Below are 15,515 nucleotides of genomic sequence, written 5' to 3' on the forward strand. Positions count from 1 at the left end.
CAAACGCTACTCATATGCTAACCCTTTCATTCCTGAGATCATTCTTGTGAACCTCCTCCGGACCCTCTCCAAGGCCAGCACATCCTTCCTTAGATACAGGGCCCTAAATTGCTCACAATACTCCACAATAGGACAGGATAAAAGAGGATGCCTGATGACTGTCTATTCCTTCCCTCGCTGGATGACCACAAAGCACCATCAGTGATCGTCTTGTTCTCTTGTACTTCTCCAGCTGGTTCCTTGAAGATGATGGACTGAGCCCTGTGACGGAGGTGGTGGCGGAGACGCAGTCTCCAGAGAGCACCGGCGTGTCCCAGAGCCTTTTGGAGGAATCTGTGGTAAATAGGGGTGGGAGTTTATGGGCCGTGCTGAGAGAAGCAGTGGGAGGCACCGTTGTGACAAGGTTAATGACTTCCGTCACACAGCAGTGCTTGTCTTCCCGCTAATCGGTAATGGGGATCTCAATGCAAACATTTCCATTTGAGACATCAGCATAGCATAATTTACTACGTGTTGATGGAACTGTGTAGGGAGAATTGAACCCTGTATCTGACCCGTTCTGTCCCTGCCCAGAGATTGTTTGCCAGGACAGTGTAGGGGGAAGTTTACTCTGTGTCTATCCCCTGCTGCCCTTGCCTTTTCTCCCTTTTCCAAAGGTGGTTTATTCAGTGATTACAGCATCACGTTATTACAGGACCTCACGATTCACACTATTTACAGTGTCAAATTACAACACACACTCGAGCCCCTGTGGCGCCAACCGGTCCTGGAAATCCCCCAATGTACCCGTGGACACAGCGTGCTCCTTCTCCAGGGACACACTGGCACGGAGCTAACCCCGGAAGAGGGGCAGACAATCGGCTCGGGCACGACCCTTGGCTGCCCGCTGCCTAGACCTGTGAATGGCCGCCTTGGCCAAGCCCAGGAGCAAACCAACCAGGAGATCCCCTGAGCGACCCACACCCACCCCCCTCCCCCACCCTGCACCAGGTGACCAAAGATCAGTAGCACAGGGGCTGAAGTGCAACCAAAACTTGAGGAGCAGCCCCTTCAGATATTCAAGTAGAGACTGCAACCTCTGCTGACGGAAAAGTGTAGAGGGAGCTTCTTCTGTATCTAACCTCTGCTGTCCCTGCCCTGGGAAGGTGTGATGGCACAGTGTAGAGTTTTACTGTATAACTAACACTGCCTTGGAGTGTATGACAGTGTGGTGTAGAGGGAGCTTTCCTCTGTGTCTAACCTGAGCTGTCCCTGGGATTGTCTGCCCTGTCTCACAGCACTGCCAGTTGCTCGTGTTCTGGGGAACTGTGAATAGTACAGGTCCGGTGTGGTTCTTGCTGTTGTTTGAGGACTGCGCATCAGAAACTCAGTGTGAGGGAACATTACCTTACAGTTGTTTGAGGGTTTAAAACATCCCAAGGAGTTTCGCAGGGTTTTGACACTGGTGCAAGGAAGGCGATAAGAGGACAGTGACCCAAAGCTCGGTTGGTGTGTTAATTTTTAAGGAGCGTTGTGTGGGTGGATGGGAAAATTGGAGAGGCTGATGGAGGAAATTCCAGAACCTGGGGTTCAGGTAGCTGTTCAGCCATGGGAGCCAGGGGCAAGAAGAAAGAGGCCGGATATCTGGGGGGGCTTTGCAGGGAAGTGAGTGTGGTGAGACCACAGATGGATCTGAAAGCAAGGACGGGAATGTTAAAAGTGAGATGTGGTACAATGGGAGCCAGGTTGGGGATAAGGAGCATAGAGGTGACAGGAAAACAGGGACACGAGTGTGTGCAACATGGACAGAAGAACATCAGATAAGTTCAAGTTTACAGAGAATGGAAACTCAGGGAAGGTACAGTCTGAAGCTAGGAGAAGCTTGAAGTCAAACCAGTGTAGGACTTATACTATGAATGGTAGGGCACTAGGGAGGGGAATGGAACAGAGGGACCTAGCAGTACAAGTGCACTGTTTGTTGAAAGCAGCATCACGGGTAGACAGGGTGGTGAAAAAGGCATTTAGCACGCTGGCCTTCAGCAGTCAGGGCCTTGAGTATCGGAGTCGGGACATTATGCTGCAGTTGTACAGCCATTGGTGAGACCACACTTGGAGCACTGTACAGGTTTGGTCACCCTGTTATAGGAAAGATGTGGTTAAACTGGAAAGTGCAGAAAAGGTTGAGGACATTGCCAGGACCAGAGGGCCTGAGTTACAGGGAGAGGTCGGCCAGGCTACGTCTTTATTATTTGGAGTGTAGGAGAATGAGGGGCGACCTTACAGAAGTGATTAAAATTATGAGAGGTAGAGATAAGGTGGACGGTAACAGTCTTTTCCCCAGGGTAGGGGAGTCCAAAGCTCCCCTACAGCCAAGGCATAGGTTTAGGGTGAGAGGCGAAAGATTTAAAAGGGACCTGAGGGGCAACTTTTTCACACAGAGGGTGGTGAGTGTGTGGAACAAGCTGCCAGAGGAAGTGCGTGAGGCAGGGACAACAGGATCACTTAAGAAGCACTTGGACAGGTACATGGAGGGGCAGGGCTTAGAGGGATATGGGCCAAACGCAGGAAATTGGGACTGGCTGAGTGGTCAGCATGGACTGGTCGGGCTGAAGGGCCTGTATCCATGCTAGATTGCTCTAGGAATCTATAACAGTAATGAGGTTCCCAGGATCAGCTGAAGGCAGTAACAGAACAGAAGGCATTTTACAAGCTAATGCATGGACTTCACAGGAAAACAGGAACTGGTGCTGCACACAGCAGAGAGGCACTGAGCACAATTAGCCAACGACCTGTAGAGGTGGCCTTTTCTTGTGGCAAAGGTTTTTATAGCCAGCTCAGGAGTCAAAGGAGAGTTAAATAGTTGTCCAGTGTGCTGCCCAAAGAACGGCCAATGTCAAACTAATTCTTCCCAACAATCCAGCATCACTCTACCTTCACTCCTGAGTATGACATTGATGCTCAGTTCACAATTACAATGCAAGTATTAAAACTGATCAGAGGCACCACATTGGGCGGTGTGGGAAATCTCCAGGTTAGGAGGTAGTGAGCTGGGTACTCCCCACAGTACAGCGGTTCACTAGGGAGCAGAGGTGCTCTGTAAGTCCCTTCGCCGTAAAGTCAAGCTGGGATAGAAATGATTCCTTGCTTGCATGAGCTACATGCACAGTCTACTGTTGTATGTGCTGTATTTGCTGTCAAAATTCAGTGAAGCAGCGGGGTTGGATTTCAGAAGAAGGTTACATCGATATTCATACATGCAGCACATCCACCACATCTAGCTGGAGGTGGCAGGTGGGAACTGATGGATCAGCTCTTGTCCACCCAATGTTCCTCAGCTGCACAGGCATAGTCTTGTGGTATCTGCCACACTGAAGTTGGCATCAGCTGTGGCAGAGTGAGGGGGAGGGTCAAAGTTGTGGACATCAGCCTGGGGACATGGTCCCAGTGGGAATCGGTCCTAAACTTCCATCCAGTCACTGGCAAGTTCAAGTCTATTGTCTAGAGAGCACACACACAGGGTACACACAATGCCATGAAAATTAGCTTTTAGCAGCAGCAGCACAGTACATTACAAGACAAGGACAGACAATTTGACATACACTTAAATTAACATCAATTATACACAACTTACACACAAGGAACAAAACTCAATGATGCTAGTGCAAGATTGATAGAGAGGCAAAGGAATATAGTCTGAGGCAGTGTTGGGGTTCTTCAAGTCAGTTCAAGAACCAAATGGCAGTGGGGAAGAAGCTGTTGTTGAACCTTGAGGTGTGGGTCTTCAGGCTCCTGTACCTCCTGCCTGATGGCAGCATCAAGAAGAGGGCATGGCCCAGATGGTGGGGGCCCCCAATGATGGATGTCACCTTCTGGAGACATTGCCTTTTGTAGATGTCCTCACCCGGGGAGTTCTGTTGGTGGTGTGCTCAATGAGGGTGCAGTGTGAAGCCAAGATCTGTGTGGTGGTTGGTACTGCCACTGGATGCCAACTCTTCACCTCCACTGCAAGGGAACAGGATGGGCTGGAGGAGGAAACATTGTGGGAGTGCTCCATCACGAGCCCTTGGTCCGTGCATCTGTGGGGTGGTTTCATCTCTCTGAAGAATAATTCCCTGTCACAACCAAGGGGGTGGGATGTGTCCAGTTGTGCTCCATCCTCCAGAGCAGGGGGCTGGGAATGACGTCCAGGAAACAGTTTGACCTAACCACTCTCCCTCTTCCCTGGGACATCGCTCGGGTGCAGCCCCCACAGCCTCGCCTGTTCCACCTCTCCGTAGTGTGCAGCCTGGAGGAACCAGTCATGCCAGCCGTCTATGCCGAGGACATCTACAACTACATGACCCAGCGAGAGGTCAGTGCTGCGCTTGTGCTTGCCTAGTGTAGGGATGTAGGGAGCCCTTCAAGATCTGTGGGGTGGGGTGCACACAGGACTCCCAAAACTGCAGCCCTTTGATACAATAGGGTCATAACTCCATCTGGTACAGAATTGGCCCCCTCTCATGGATGAGAGGGCAGAGGGGAGGGAAACACTCAGACAATATGAATGTGTGAAGGCTGAGGGAGAGCTGGTCGAGGGTCTGACAGGGTCAACATGGAGGTGTTCCCTCTGGAGGGTCAAGAACACAATAAGGGGCCAATGTGAGGTGGTCACTGATAAATCTGGGTAGGAATTCAGGAGAAAGGTCTCTCCCCCAGAACTGGAGGGGGTGTGGAGCCTGCTCCCACAGGGAAAGGCCAGGATCAACAATGGGGATGGGTTTAAGGGGAAGCCGGATAAACACGAGGGAGAGGGGAGGTAGAGAAGAGCTGGAGGCTGCCTGGAGCAGAAATCTTGGCAACACACCATCCTGGTGTCTTCTTTCACAGCCACAGAATCGCCTGTCTGTCCCCCTAACTATCAAGTCTCCCATCACTATAGCCCTGCCTGACTTTATGCTTCCCTGCTGAGCCACAGAGCCAGCCACAGTGCCACTGACTGCTGCTGCTGTACCCAGATAGGTCATTCCCCCAGCAGTATCCAAAGGGGATGTTGCTGAGGGGTATGGCTACAGGGGAACCCTGCACTGACTGTTTACTCCCCTTACTTCTCCTGGTGGTCACCCATCTATCTGAAGCCTGTACCCTAGGTGTGACCACCTTGGTAAAAGCCTCATCTATGAAGTTTTCAGCTTCCTAGATGGTCCTGTTCAGTCAGGAGCTGCAGCTGGGTGCACCTCCTGTAGATGTATTCATCAGAGAGACTGAAGTTCCCTGATATCCCACATCTTACAGGAGGATCATTCCACTGCACTAACTGCCATCCTGCCTACACTGAATCAAGGACTAAGGATTTACAGACAACAAAATAAAGACCTTACCTGTTATTACCTGGGCCTTCTTACTGAAACCTTTTTTTTAAAGAGCTGCTCACACTCCCCACACCTAGTCACTTACTCATCCACTCACTCAGTACAACACCTCCAACAGTGTGACACTCCCTCAGTATCTCCCCTCCCACAGTGTGACCCTCCGTCAGTACCGCCCCTTTTTTATGTAAACATTTATTAGCTAAAAGCACTACAGAAAGGACAAACAGTGTCAATACACGACATCTAATACAGGAAAGAAGAAACTAAGCGACAACATAACTACAGTAGATAATGCAAACTAATACTAATGAAACACACATGCAACACTACACCCACTAACGCAACACGCAACACTTCAAATAAGAATCGTGTTCGTAACGTCCACGACATGCGATCCCCTGAGGGGCCCACCGAGCGTGGAATTCAACCAGGGTGTCCGCGGAGACTGCGTGCTCCCTCTCCGAAGACACCCGCACGCGCACGTAAGCACAGAAGATGGGCAGGCAGGCGGACCGGCCAGAACCCTCGGCCACCAGTCGCCGCGTCCCGTGGATGGCCAGCTTGGCCAGGCCCAGCAGAAAAGCCACCAGGAGATCCGTGCCCCGCCCCGCGCCACACCGGGTGACCGTAGATCAGCAACAGTGGGCTGAAGTGCAGCCAGAACTTGAGCAGCAGCCCCTTCAGATGAGCAAAGAGGGGCTGCAACCTCTTGCACTCTGCATACCCGTGGTACACCATCTCCTCCCAGCCGCAGAAGTGACAGGCGGCTGGGGTGTCAGTGAACCGGCTCAGGAAACGGTTGCACAGCACCGTCCGGTGCAGCACCCTCCACCCCAGGTCCCCGATGTACAGCGGGAGGACTCCCGCGTAGAGAAACCTCCACCAGGGACCCCCCTCGCCTGCAAGATGGACCACCACGGCGTGTCTGGCCAGCAGACCAAGGTGAGGAAGTGAAAGGTGTGTAGGAGCAATCTGTACAAGTAACACCTCGGCACCTTGCGGAATGGCACCTTTGGTGTGTCCTCCAGGCAGCTCAGGTTGTTCTGGGCCGCCTCCCGTGAGAGACACCGGGCGCTGGGCCCAACCAGCAACTCCGGCAGGGCTGGGGCCAGGACCCTCCCGGTGCCTGCACAGTACTGCCCCTCCCTCAGTACCCCCCCCCCCCCCCCCCCCCCCCCCCCCCCCCCCCCCCCCCCCCCCCCCCCCCCCCCCCCCCACAGTGATCCAACTTACATTGCAGTTGGGGTGTCTGGAGTTGGGGCCTGAACTCATGGTTCCCTGACTCAGCGAGTGCACGACCCACTGAGATACGCTCAGCAGCACTGCCTTGAGTGGATGCGATATCAATGTATCGGGTACTCACGGACAGTGGGGCTGTGGCTCCAGGGGCAGGGACGTGGCAGAATGATGGGGTGTGATATCCACTCCGGTGCTCCATGGGAGGTGGCTGTTGCAAACGGTACTGAGTGGGAGGGACCCTCTTTGTGGAACAGAAGACCAACTGTGTGTGTGTGTGTGTGTGTGTGTGTGTGTGTGTGTGTGTGTGTGTGTGTGTATTCCCCACAGAAGCACTTCGCCCTAGTGAGTTACATGCACCAACAGCCTGACCTCAATATCCACATGAGGGCCGTTCTCATCGACTGGATGGTGGAAGTACAGGTGGGTGTGGGTCAGGGGCTGTGGGGTACCTTGGGGCTGGGTGACAGACAGCAGGGGTTACTGGAAAGCTGACTGACAGCTGTCCCGACCAAGGGACACTCCTATGAGCAAGATACCTGCACTACCCACCCGACCCAGGGACCCTCCCCCAACTGTTAGAGTTTTTGAAGAGGTAACCAAGAAGATTGATGAGGGTAAGACGGTGGACATTTTCCATATGGAGGAACAAAGGACCGCAGATGCTGGAATCAGAATGAAAAATACTATGATGCCGGAGGAACTCAGCAGGCCAGGCAGCATCCATGGAGAAAAGCAGGCGGTCAACATTTTGGGTCAGGACCCTTCGAAGGCACACAGTCTTTTTCCCAGTGTTGGGGAATCAAGAACTAGAGGACATGGGTTTAAGGTGAGAGGTTTAAAGGGGACCTGAGGGGCAATCTCTTCACCCAGAAGGTGGTCAGTGTACAGAATGAGCTTCCAGAGGAAGGGTACATTAATAACATTTGGAGGGCACTCGGACAGGTCCATGGATAGGAAAGGTTTAGAGGGATACGGGCCAAACGCGGGCAAATGGGACTGGCATAGATGGGAATCTGGACTGCATGGACCAGTTGGGCTGTAGGGCTTGTTTCCATGCTGCATGACACTGTGACTCTATGAGGGGCTCCCTTTGACCCCATGACTGAGGGGCCACTGACTGAAGTGGGGGTTCTGATCCCTTCTCTGTTCGCAGTGGGAGTGGAGTTGCCCAGCTGAGGGGATGGTGGGTGTCTCCTTTACTTCCCCTGTTCCTCAGCCACCTCCTCTCCTCTCTCTTCTCTCTCTCTCTCTCTCTCCTCTCTCTCTCCTCTCTCTCTCTCACACACACACTCCCTCTCCCTCCCTCTCTCCCCATTCCCTCCCTCCCCTGCCGTTGACCTGGTTCCCTTGCCTTGCCACAGGAGAGCTGTGAGCTGAGGCTGGAGACCCTGTACCTGGCCGTGAAGATGGTTGACCGCTTCCTATCCAAGCAGCTGTGTGGCCGGGACACCCTGCAGCTCGTCGGGGCCACCTGTCTGCTCATTGCCGCCAAGTTTGAGGTTAGTGGCTCATCAGGAAGCAACTCTGCCCCCAGTGAGCCGTGTCCCACTGCCCACACCCCACCCTGTCCTCCTGACTCCCTCCCTGCCTGAGCTCCCAACAACTATTCTCACCTTCCTCCCCTCTCCTGCCCTCCCCTCTTCCCCTTTGGCCCTCCCTCACCTCTGGCCTCCCTCCCAGCCCTCTCCCCTCCCCCTCTCCCCTCTCCCCCTTTGCCTTCCCTCACCTCCATCACCTCTGCCCTCCCCTCTCCCCCTCTGCCCCTCTCTCCATCCCCTCCCTCCCTCTCTGCCTTCCCTCCCTCCCTCTCTGCCTTCCCTCCCTCTCTGCCTTCCCTCCCTCTCTGCCTTCCCTCCCCTCCCTGCCTTCCCTCCCCTCCCTTTCTCTACCCCTCTCTCTCCTCCCTCCATCTCCCACTCTGCCATCCTCCCTCGCTCCCTGCCCCCCACCCCCACCACTCTCCTTGCTCCCTGCAGGAGTTCTGCCCACTTTACGTCGATGACTTCCTCTACATCTGTGACGGCAGCTACAGGCGGGAGGAGATGCTGAAGATGGAGAGGCAAATTCTGCAGGTGCTGGACTTTGATATCAACGCGCCAACTGCCTACCACTTCCTGCGGCACTTTGGCAAGGTAAGTCAGCTTCACCTCCTCATACATCTCCTACAGCCCCTCCTGAACCCCCTGCACCTCCTACAGCCCCTCCGGCACCTCCTACAGCCCCTCCTGCACCCTGTCTGTTAGCGAGGAGCTGACTATTCCCGGCACACAGCTCCGTGGGTCATTGTCTGCTCAACTCCAAGCTTCTGTCTCGTGTGAGCCACATGACACAGGAGGAGGAGGCTGTTCGGCCCATTGAGTCTAGGCCGGCTCACAGAGCAAACCTATTCCCCCACTAACTTCCTCTTCCTCCCCATATCCCCATCAATTCCACCCCTCACCCATAGGGGTGATTTACAGCGGCCAGTGAACCTACCAACCCACTCGTGTTGGGTCGTGGGAGGAATCCAGAGCACCCGGGGGAACCCACGCAGTCACAGGGAGAACGTGCAAACTCCACACAGACAGCGCCAGAGGTTGGAATCGAACCGGGGTTGCTGGAGCTGTGAGGCAGCGGCTCTACCTGCTGCGCCACTGGGCCACCCAGACACTATGGGTTGAGTTTGGTGCATTAGATCACTCAACTAACCCCAACAGAGATGGTGAATTGGTGGGCCTCCAATTCCAGCCTCCCAACTATCCCCTAGTTCCCTCCCTGCACCACTGACAGCCCTGCCTTCAGTGCCGGAACCTGGAATTCCCTCCCTGAACCTCTCCACCTCTCCCCTCCTCTATGACGCTTCTTAAGATCTTCCTCTTTGGCCAATCCTTCCTAATATCTCTGTTTGAGGCTTTGTGTCACGTTCTTTTGGATAACACTTTTGTTAAAAGCACATTAAAAAATGTCTTAGATGTGTACGTCACTGGCAAAGCCAGCATCTATCGTCCATATCTCACTGTCCTGGAGGAGGTGGGGGGGAGCTGCCTTCTGGAACTGCTGCAGTTCTTCTGGTGAAGGTGCTCCCCTGGGGAGGGAGTTCAGGATTTAGACCCAGTGACCATGAAGGGATGGTGATAGATTTTCACATTCTCATTGACTTTTCCAGTCACAGGAAGTTATGAAAGAATTTGAAAGGTTGTTGCTTTATTTACACCAGGGAGATAGAACATAGAACAGTACAGCACAGGAACAGGCCCTTTGGCCCACCATGTTGTGGGCATTAAACTAGTAATTAAACGCCTAACTAAACTAATCCCTTCTGCCTACACAATGTCCACATCCCTCCATTCTCTGCACATTCATATGTCTATTTAAGAGCCTCTTGAACATCTCTATTGTATCTGGCTCCAACACCACCCCTGGCAGTGCATTCCAGACACCCATCACTCTCTGTGTTTAAAAAAAACTTGCCCCGCACATCTCCTTCGAACATACCCCCTCTCACCCTCTGGTATTAGACATTTCAACCCCGGGAAAAAGATACCGGCTGTCTGCTCTATCTGTGCCTCTCATAATCTTATAACGATGCTGGAAGGTCATTAATAATTCTGGGTGGAATTGACAGGAGGAATCTGAGAGTCTAGAACCGACGACGGGGAGAGGGTTGTCTGTTCAGGCCTGGATGTTGTCACTCAGGGGACTGAGTTATCACCGTCCCACAAACAGCGATTGATGCCAGGGAATTGTTAACTTCAGAAGTGAGACTGATGGATTTTTACTAACCAAAGGGATTCAGGGAAACAATGCAAAGGTGGCAGTTATGGAGTTGGGCCACAGATCAGCCACCATCTCATCGAATGGTGGACCCGGCTTGATGGGCTGAATGCCCTCTCCCTGTTCCCAAGAACGTAAACCCTGCACCATGTTTTCCAAGTACAGTGCACCGCGGTTGGGTTGAAAACGCTGACCCTGGCCCGTTACATCTGTGAGCTGACCCTGCAGGACTACAGCTACGTGGGGGAGTGGGCATCGAGTGTGGCATCGGCCGTCCTCTGCCTGGCCATCAGGATGGACAGTCTCGAGGGACAGGTAGGTCCGTCTCCAACACTCCGCCTCCTCTGGTTTGAATGTGGATGAGGGCTGAGGTTGGAGGGATAGGTGTAGGGGTTACCGAGAGTGGGTGGAGGGGCTATGGAGGCAGGAGGGATTATCGAGGAGTGGGAAGAGGGATCATGAGGGGCAGGAGGAGGGGTTATGGAGGGAGGAAGGGTTATCGAGGCAGGAGGGGCTACGGAGTAGTGGAAGGATTTTCGAGGGAGGAGGGGTTATCGAGGGAGGAGGGGTTATGGACTGCTTCACATCAGTGTCCTTGGAGTAAACTATTACTTGACAACAAATTGGTAGAATCACTTCTCTCTGCAATCCCCACCCCGTCTCCCCCACATCTCAAGTATCGCAGAGTCGTCCAGCACAGAAACAGGGCCTTCAGCCCATCGTGTTCATGCCGACCATCAGCCACCCATTGACACTGATCCCATTCCATTCCCCCAACATTCCCATCAACTTCCCACCAGATTCCACCCCTCACCCACACGTTGAGGGGGCAACGTCCAGCAGCCAATTAACCTACCGACCTGCACGTCTTTGGGATGTGGGAGGAAACCAGAGCACCCGGGGGAAACCAATGCGGACATTTCCCAGAACTTGGCCCATCTCCCTCTAAACTCCTGTCATCCATACACCTGTCCACCTACTTCTTAAATGTACCTAATGTACCTGCCTCACCCACTTCCTCTGGCAGCTGGTTCCATATATCTACCACCCACTGGGGTAAAAAAACAGTTGCCCTTCTTATTAAACCTTTCACCTCAAACCTTAAAACTGTGTCCTCTAGTTTTTGATTCCCCAACCCTGGAAAAAAGACCATTCACCCTCTCTATCCCCCTCATGGTTTTATCTACCTATCTCTCTCCCTCTGTGCCTCCCTCTCTTCTCAATTTAAGTCATTCCTTAAATCCTCCCTGTTTGACTGAGTCTCAATTTAAGTCATTCCTTAAATCCTCCCTGTTTGACTGAGTTTTAGGTCACCTATACTCATACCTCCTTATGTGGTTCAGTGTCAAACGTCATTTGATGACTGCTCCCACGTGGCTAGGTTTGGTTATGTTAAAGGTGGTGTATGAATGTAAACTGTTGATGGTTGTCAGGTGAAGTTGTACAGGCTGGTCTGTGGTCTCTCGTGGGGAGGAGCCAATGTGTGTGCCCCTAGGACCTGGCAGTGGGTGGAGGTGGGGGGGTGGGTAGAAGACTGGGCCATGGGGAACCAGTGCTGTTGGACTTGTTCATCCTGTGGCCTCTGCCAACCTCTGACATGTGATGCGGCAGGTAGTGCTGTTGCCTCACAGCTCCAGAGACCTGGGTTCAATGCCAACCTCTCTGGCGCTGTCTGTGTGTGGAGTTTGCCCGTTCTTCCTGTGACTGTGTGGGTTTCCCCTGGGTGCTCCAGTTTCCTCCCACATCCCAAATGACACCCTAGTGTGTGGGTGGACGATGGGAATGAGGGGAGAATGAAATGGGATCGGTGTAAATGGGTTGAGGGTCGGCAGGGACTCGATGGCCTGAAGGGCCTGTTTCTGTGCTGTCTAACTGCACAACAAGAGCCCAGGAGCACGGCGGTGGTGCCACCTGCAGGTTTCCCTGCAAGCTGCACTGTTGGGTCTAAATCCTGGGACTCCCAACAGCACTGGGAGCACTGTCACCAGAAGGACTGCTGTGGTTCAAGAAGGCGCCTCACCCCCCCTTCTCGAGGGCATTTAGGGGTTGGCAATAAATGCTCACAGTCCCAGTGATTTCCTCTCTCACTCTCAGCCACGGACACTGCAGCAACCAGCGGGCTACGTCAGGAGGAAGACACACGGGCTCCTGGGCCGGCTGAACCAGATGGTCAGGGAGCAGCCACACAAGAAGCTGCGGGTCATTTACTCCAAGTACTCCCGCCGGTAGGGCTTTGCACCATCATAGCTATGATGTGCACTGGGTCAGGCAGGGCTGGGAGCAGGTTATCTTCAGAAAGAAGCTCCACACGATGAAAATCAAGAAAGCTGCAGATGCTGGAAACTGGAAAGTGCTGGATTCTCAGCAGGTCAGGCAGCGACCGTGGAGAGAGACAAACGATCTGCAGGAAGAACTCAGTGGATCGAGCAGCATTTGTCGGGGAGAAGGAATTGTTGGCCAGAACTGGTGCAGGGTTTTGACCCGAAATGTCAACTATTCCTTCCTTCCAGATGCTGCTGGACCCGCTGAGCCCCTCCAGCAGACTGTGTGTTGTTTCCAATTGCAGCGTCTGCAGCTTCTGGTGTGGGCTCTGTGGAGAGAGGAACAGTTAGCAGTTCAGACTGAAAACCCTTCAGCGCAACTGAGAAAGAGAGAAAACCGGTTAGTCTGAAGTTTGCCTACCTAGACTAACCTTACTGGACTAATGGCTCAACAAACTATCTGCTGGGGGAACTGGTCGAGCAGCATCTGTGGGGGTGGGTGGGGGGGAAGGAACTGTCGAGATTTCGGGTCAAAACCCTGCATTGGGACTGAGAGTGGAGACGGCCAGTATAGAGAGGAGAAGGGGAGCGAGTGGTGGACCGAGGCGGGGTGTGAGATGACAGGCGGGTAGTGGAGGGGAGGGGAGCGGGGGTGGAGTTGGAAGACAGTGGCAGGTGGATGCCACCGTCTTCCAACTGGAGGCATAAAGAGAGAGGGGGATAAAACAGGTGGAGGGAGGGGACTGTGAAGGTGGAGCCGGCTGCTGGAGGGAGATGAGCAGGAACACACAAGGTCACCAGTGCTGGACTCTGCCTAAGTAAAGGCGGTGAGAATGAGAACCATTAGGGAGAGGTGTATGGCAGATGGAACCAGATTTCGGGGGGGAGGGGGGGGGGGGAACCTGTTTTGAAGTGGGTGGATGGAACCAGGTGGGGGAGAGGGTTGAAGATGGGTGAAGGAGGGCTGGGGGGGGAGGGTGGGAAAGGGGACAAAAATGTGAGGACCAGAGGATTAGGAGGAGACGGAGAGGGGAGTGGGGGAAGTGGGGGAACGACCTGTTGCTCCAGATTCCAGCATCTGCAGTCTCTTGTGTCTCCATGTTAGCTTGTCTACCTAGCCTAGGAAGTCTGGCTACCTAGACTGACTGACCTGCTTCTCCCTCTCTCAGTTCTGATGAAGGGTCTTCAACCTGAAATGTTAACGGTTTCACTTCCCACAGATCTTGCATCGTCCACTCTCAGAGAACTTTGATCACCAGGTTTTTGTTTACCTATCTATCCTCAACAGGCAGGGTCACTAAGATTCACTCCAATCACGTTGCATTTGGTTTGGTTCCATCTGCAGGGTATTGGGTGCAATTCAGTTCCCTATCGTGGTCTGGGAGATTTATGGAATGGTCCCGGGGAGGGTGGGGTGCTTCAGTTCTGGGGAGACTGGGGGACTGGGGTTGCTCCCTCAGAGCAGGCTCGGGGGAGATTTAATGGAGGGGTTGAGAATCAGGGAGGGTTGGGATGGAGTGAATGGGGGGGAACTGTTCCCGGGGCAGGAGGGAGGGTGCCCAGGGGACACGGAGTGAATGAGGAGGAACTGTTCCCGGGGCAGGAGGGTGGGTGCCCAGGGGACGTGGAGTGAAGGGGGTGGGCAGGAGAACCAGAGGGGGGAGGAGGAGAATGTTTCTCCTCAGCTAGTTGTTGTGATCGGGAACACGCTGCCTGGAGGGGCGGTGGGACCGGATTCAACAGGAACTTCTGAAGGGAATGGGGGGGTGGGGCGTCACTGGAAGGGGAAACGTGCCGGGGCGGAGGGGGGAGCTCATTTACAGAGCTGGCACAGGCTCAATGGGCTGAACGGCCTCCTGTATGGTATAATGAAGAAAACCTTAAGTAGAGAAACCTCCAGTTAAGGCAATGTAGAGCAAGGAAACAGGCCCTTCAGCCCACTGTGTCCCTGCTGACCTCTTTGCTTATCATTCGCAGACTCTCTACATCACTCACCCACCCTTCTGTCCATTTCTCCCCAGATTATCGTTCGAAGTGGCGAAGATTCCTGCTCTGGGAACTGTGGGGCTGGAGGAATTGGTGTCCGGAGAGGAAATTTCCTAGGAGCCCACCCCAATTCCCCCCGCTGGCAGGCTGCCAGCTCTCGGCCTCCGGACAGACACCCTGCCCCTGGCCCTGGCCCTGAGCATCACCTGTGGTCCTCCCCGGGACCCCCTTCCCCACTCTGCTGGAGCAGGAGATCTTCCTGCCCTGGGAGATTCCACTGGACCAGGAGAATCTCCCTGTTCCAAGAGATCCCATTGGATTTTGGGGTTCCTGCTGGACTGTTGGACTGGGATAGCCCTTTGATTGTGGGATGTCTTTGGTTCTGCAGTTTCTTCAGTGGTGTTCAGCGGAACAGCCCCGACTGTGTACTGGAGCCCCAGCAACAATGGGTTTCACGTGTTACTGTGGTTTTATTTCAATGAACACAGATTATCAGACACCCTCTTGACAGATTTCCATGTTTACACACATCCGTGCAAATATGTTCACGAGCTGTGAGTGTGCGCAGAGACACATTCACAACTCACCCCGGTGAAAACAGACTTAATCGCTCATTCCCATCCCTGGCCCGTGTCTGTGTGCATTAGTGTGCACAAGATACAGCAGTCAGGACGTTCATTTACACACTGGTGTGGACAGTTATTCATGCAACTGTGAACAGCAGCCACACCCATTTGCCCACCTGGCATGCTGTGGGCACACTTATCTGCACGGCCACCGGCAGTGCATGTGCGACCATTTGCACACCTGCGCTGAGACACACTTTGTTCACTCCCTTGCACCTAGATGTGATTGTTCAGGTCTTGAGGTGTGTGTGTGTGTGTGTGTGTGTGTGTGTGTGTGTGTGTGTGTGAGTGTGTGAGAGTTGGCCAACCTCACCATGAAGACC

The 15,515-nt window shown here is 53.6% G+C and overlaps 1 protein-coding gene across 2 annotated transcripts in view; it reads left to right on the forward strand.

The window, feature by feature from the left end:
* The window catches only part of LOC127586615 (G2/mitotic-specific cyclin-B3-like), a 44,475-nt gene extending 29,435 nt beyond the window's left edge, over positions 1 to 15,040 (forward strand). The window contains exons 5-12 of one of the 2 annotated variants that reach the window (XM_052044725.1): positions 230 to 338; positions 4,223 to 4,330; positions 6,894 to 6,986; positions 7,928 to 8,065; positions 8,543 to 8,698; positions 10,485 to 10,634; positions 12,414 to 12,544; positions 14,602 to 15,040. In XM_052044725.1, the coding sequence (XP_051900685.1) occupies positions 230 to 338; positions 4,223 to 4,330; positions 6,894 to 6,986; positions 7,928 to 8,065; positions 8,543 to 8,698; positions 10,485 to 10,634; positions 12,414 to 12,544; positions 14,602 to 14,683 (967 nt within the window). In that variant the 3' untranslated portion in view covers positions 14,684 to 15,040. The remainder of the gene's footprint in view (positions 1 to 229; positions 339 to 4,222; positions 4,331 to 6,893; positions 6,987 to 7,927; positions 8,066 to 8,542; positions 8,699 to 10,484; positions 10,635 to 12,413; positions 12,545 to 14,601) is intronic. The other variant, XM_052044726.1, reaches the window with a different exon arrangement.
* Positions 15,041 to 15,515: the final 475 nt, after the last annotated feature.

This window comes from Pristis pectinata, chromosome 37 (genome assembly GCF_009764475.1).
Source record: "Pristis pectinata isolate sPriPec2 chromosome 37, sPriPec2.1.pri, whole genome shotgun sequence".
In the NCBI taxonomy this organism is placed as follows: Eukaryota; Metazoa; Chordata; class Chondrichthyes; order Rhinopristiformes; family Pristidae; genus Pristis; species Pristis pectinata.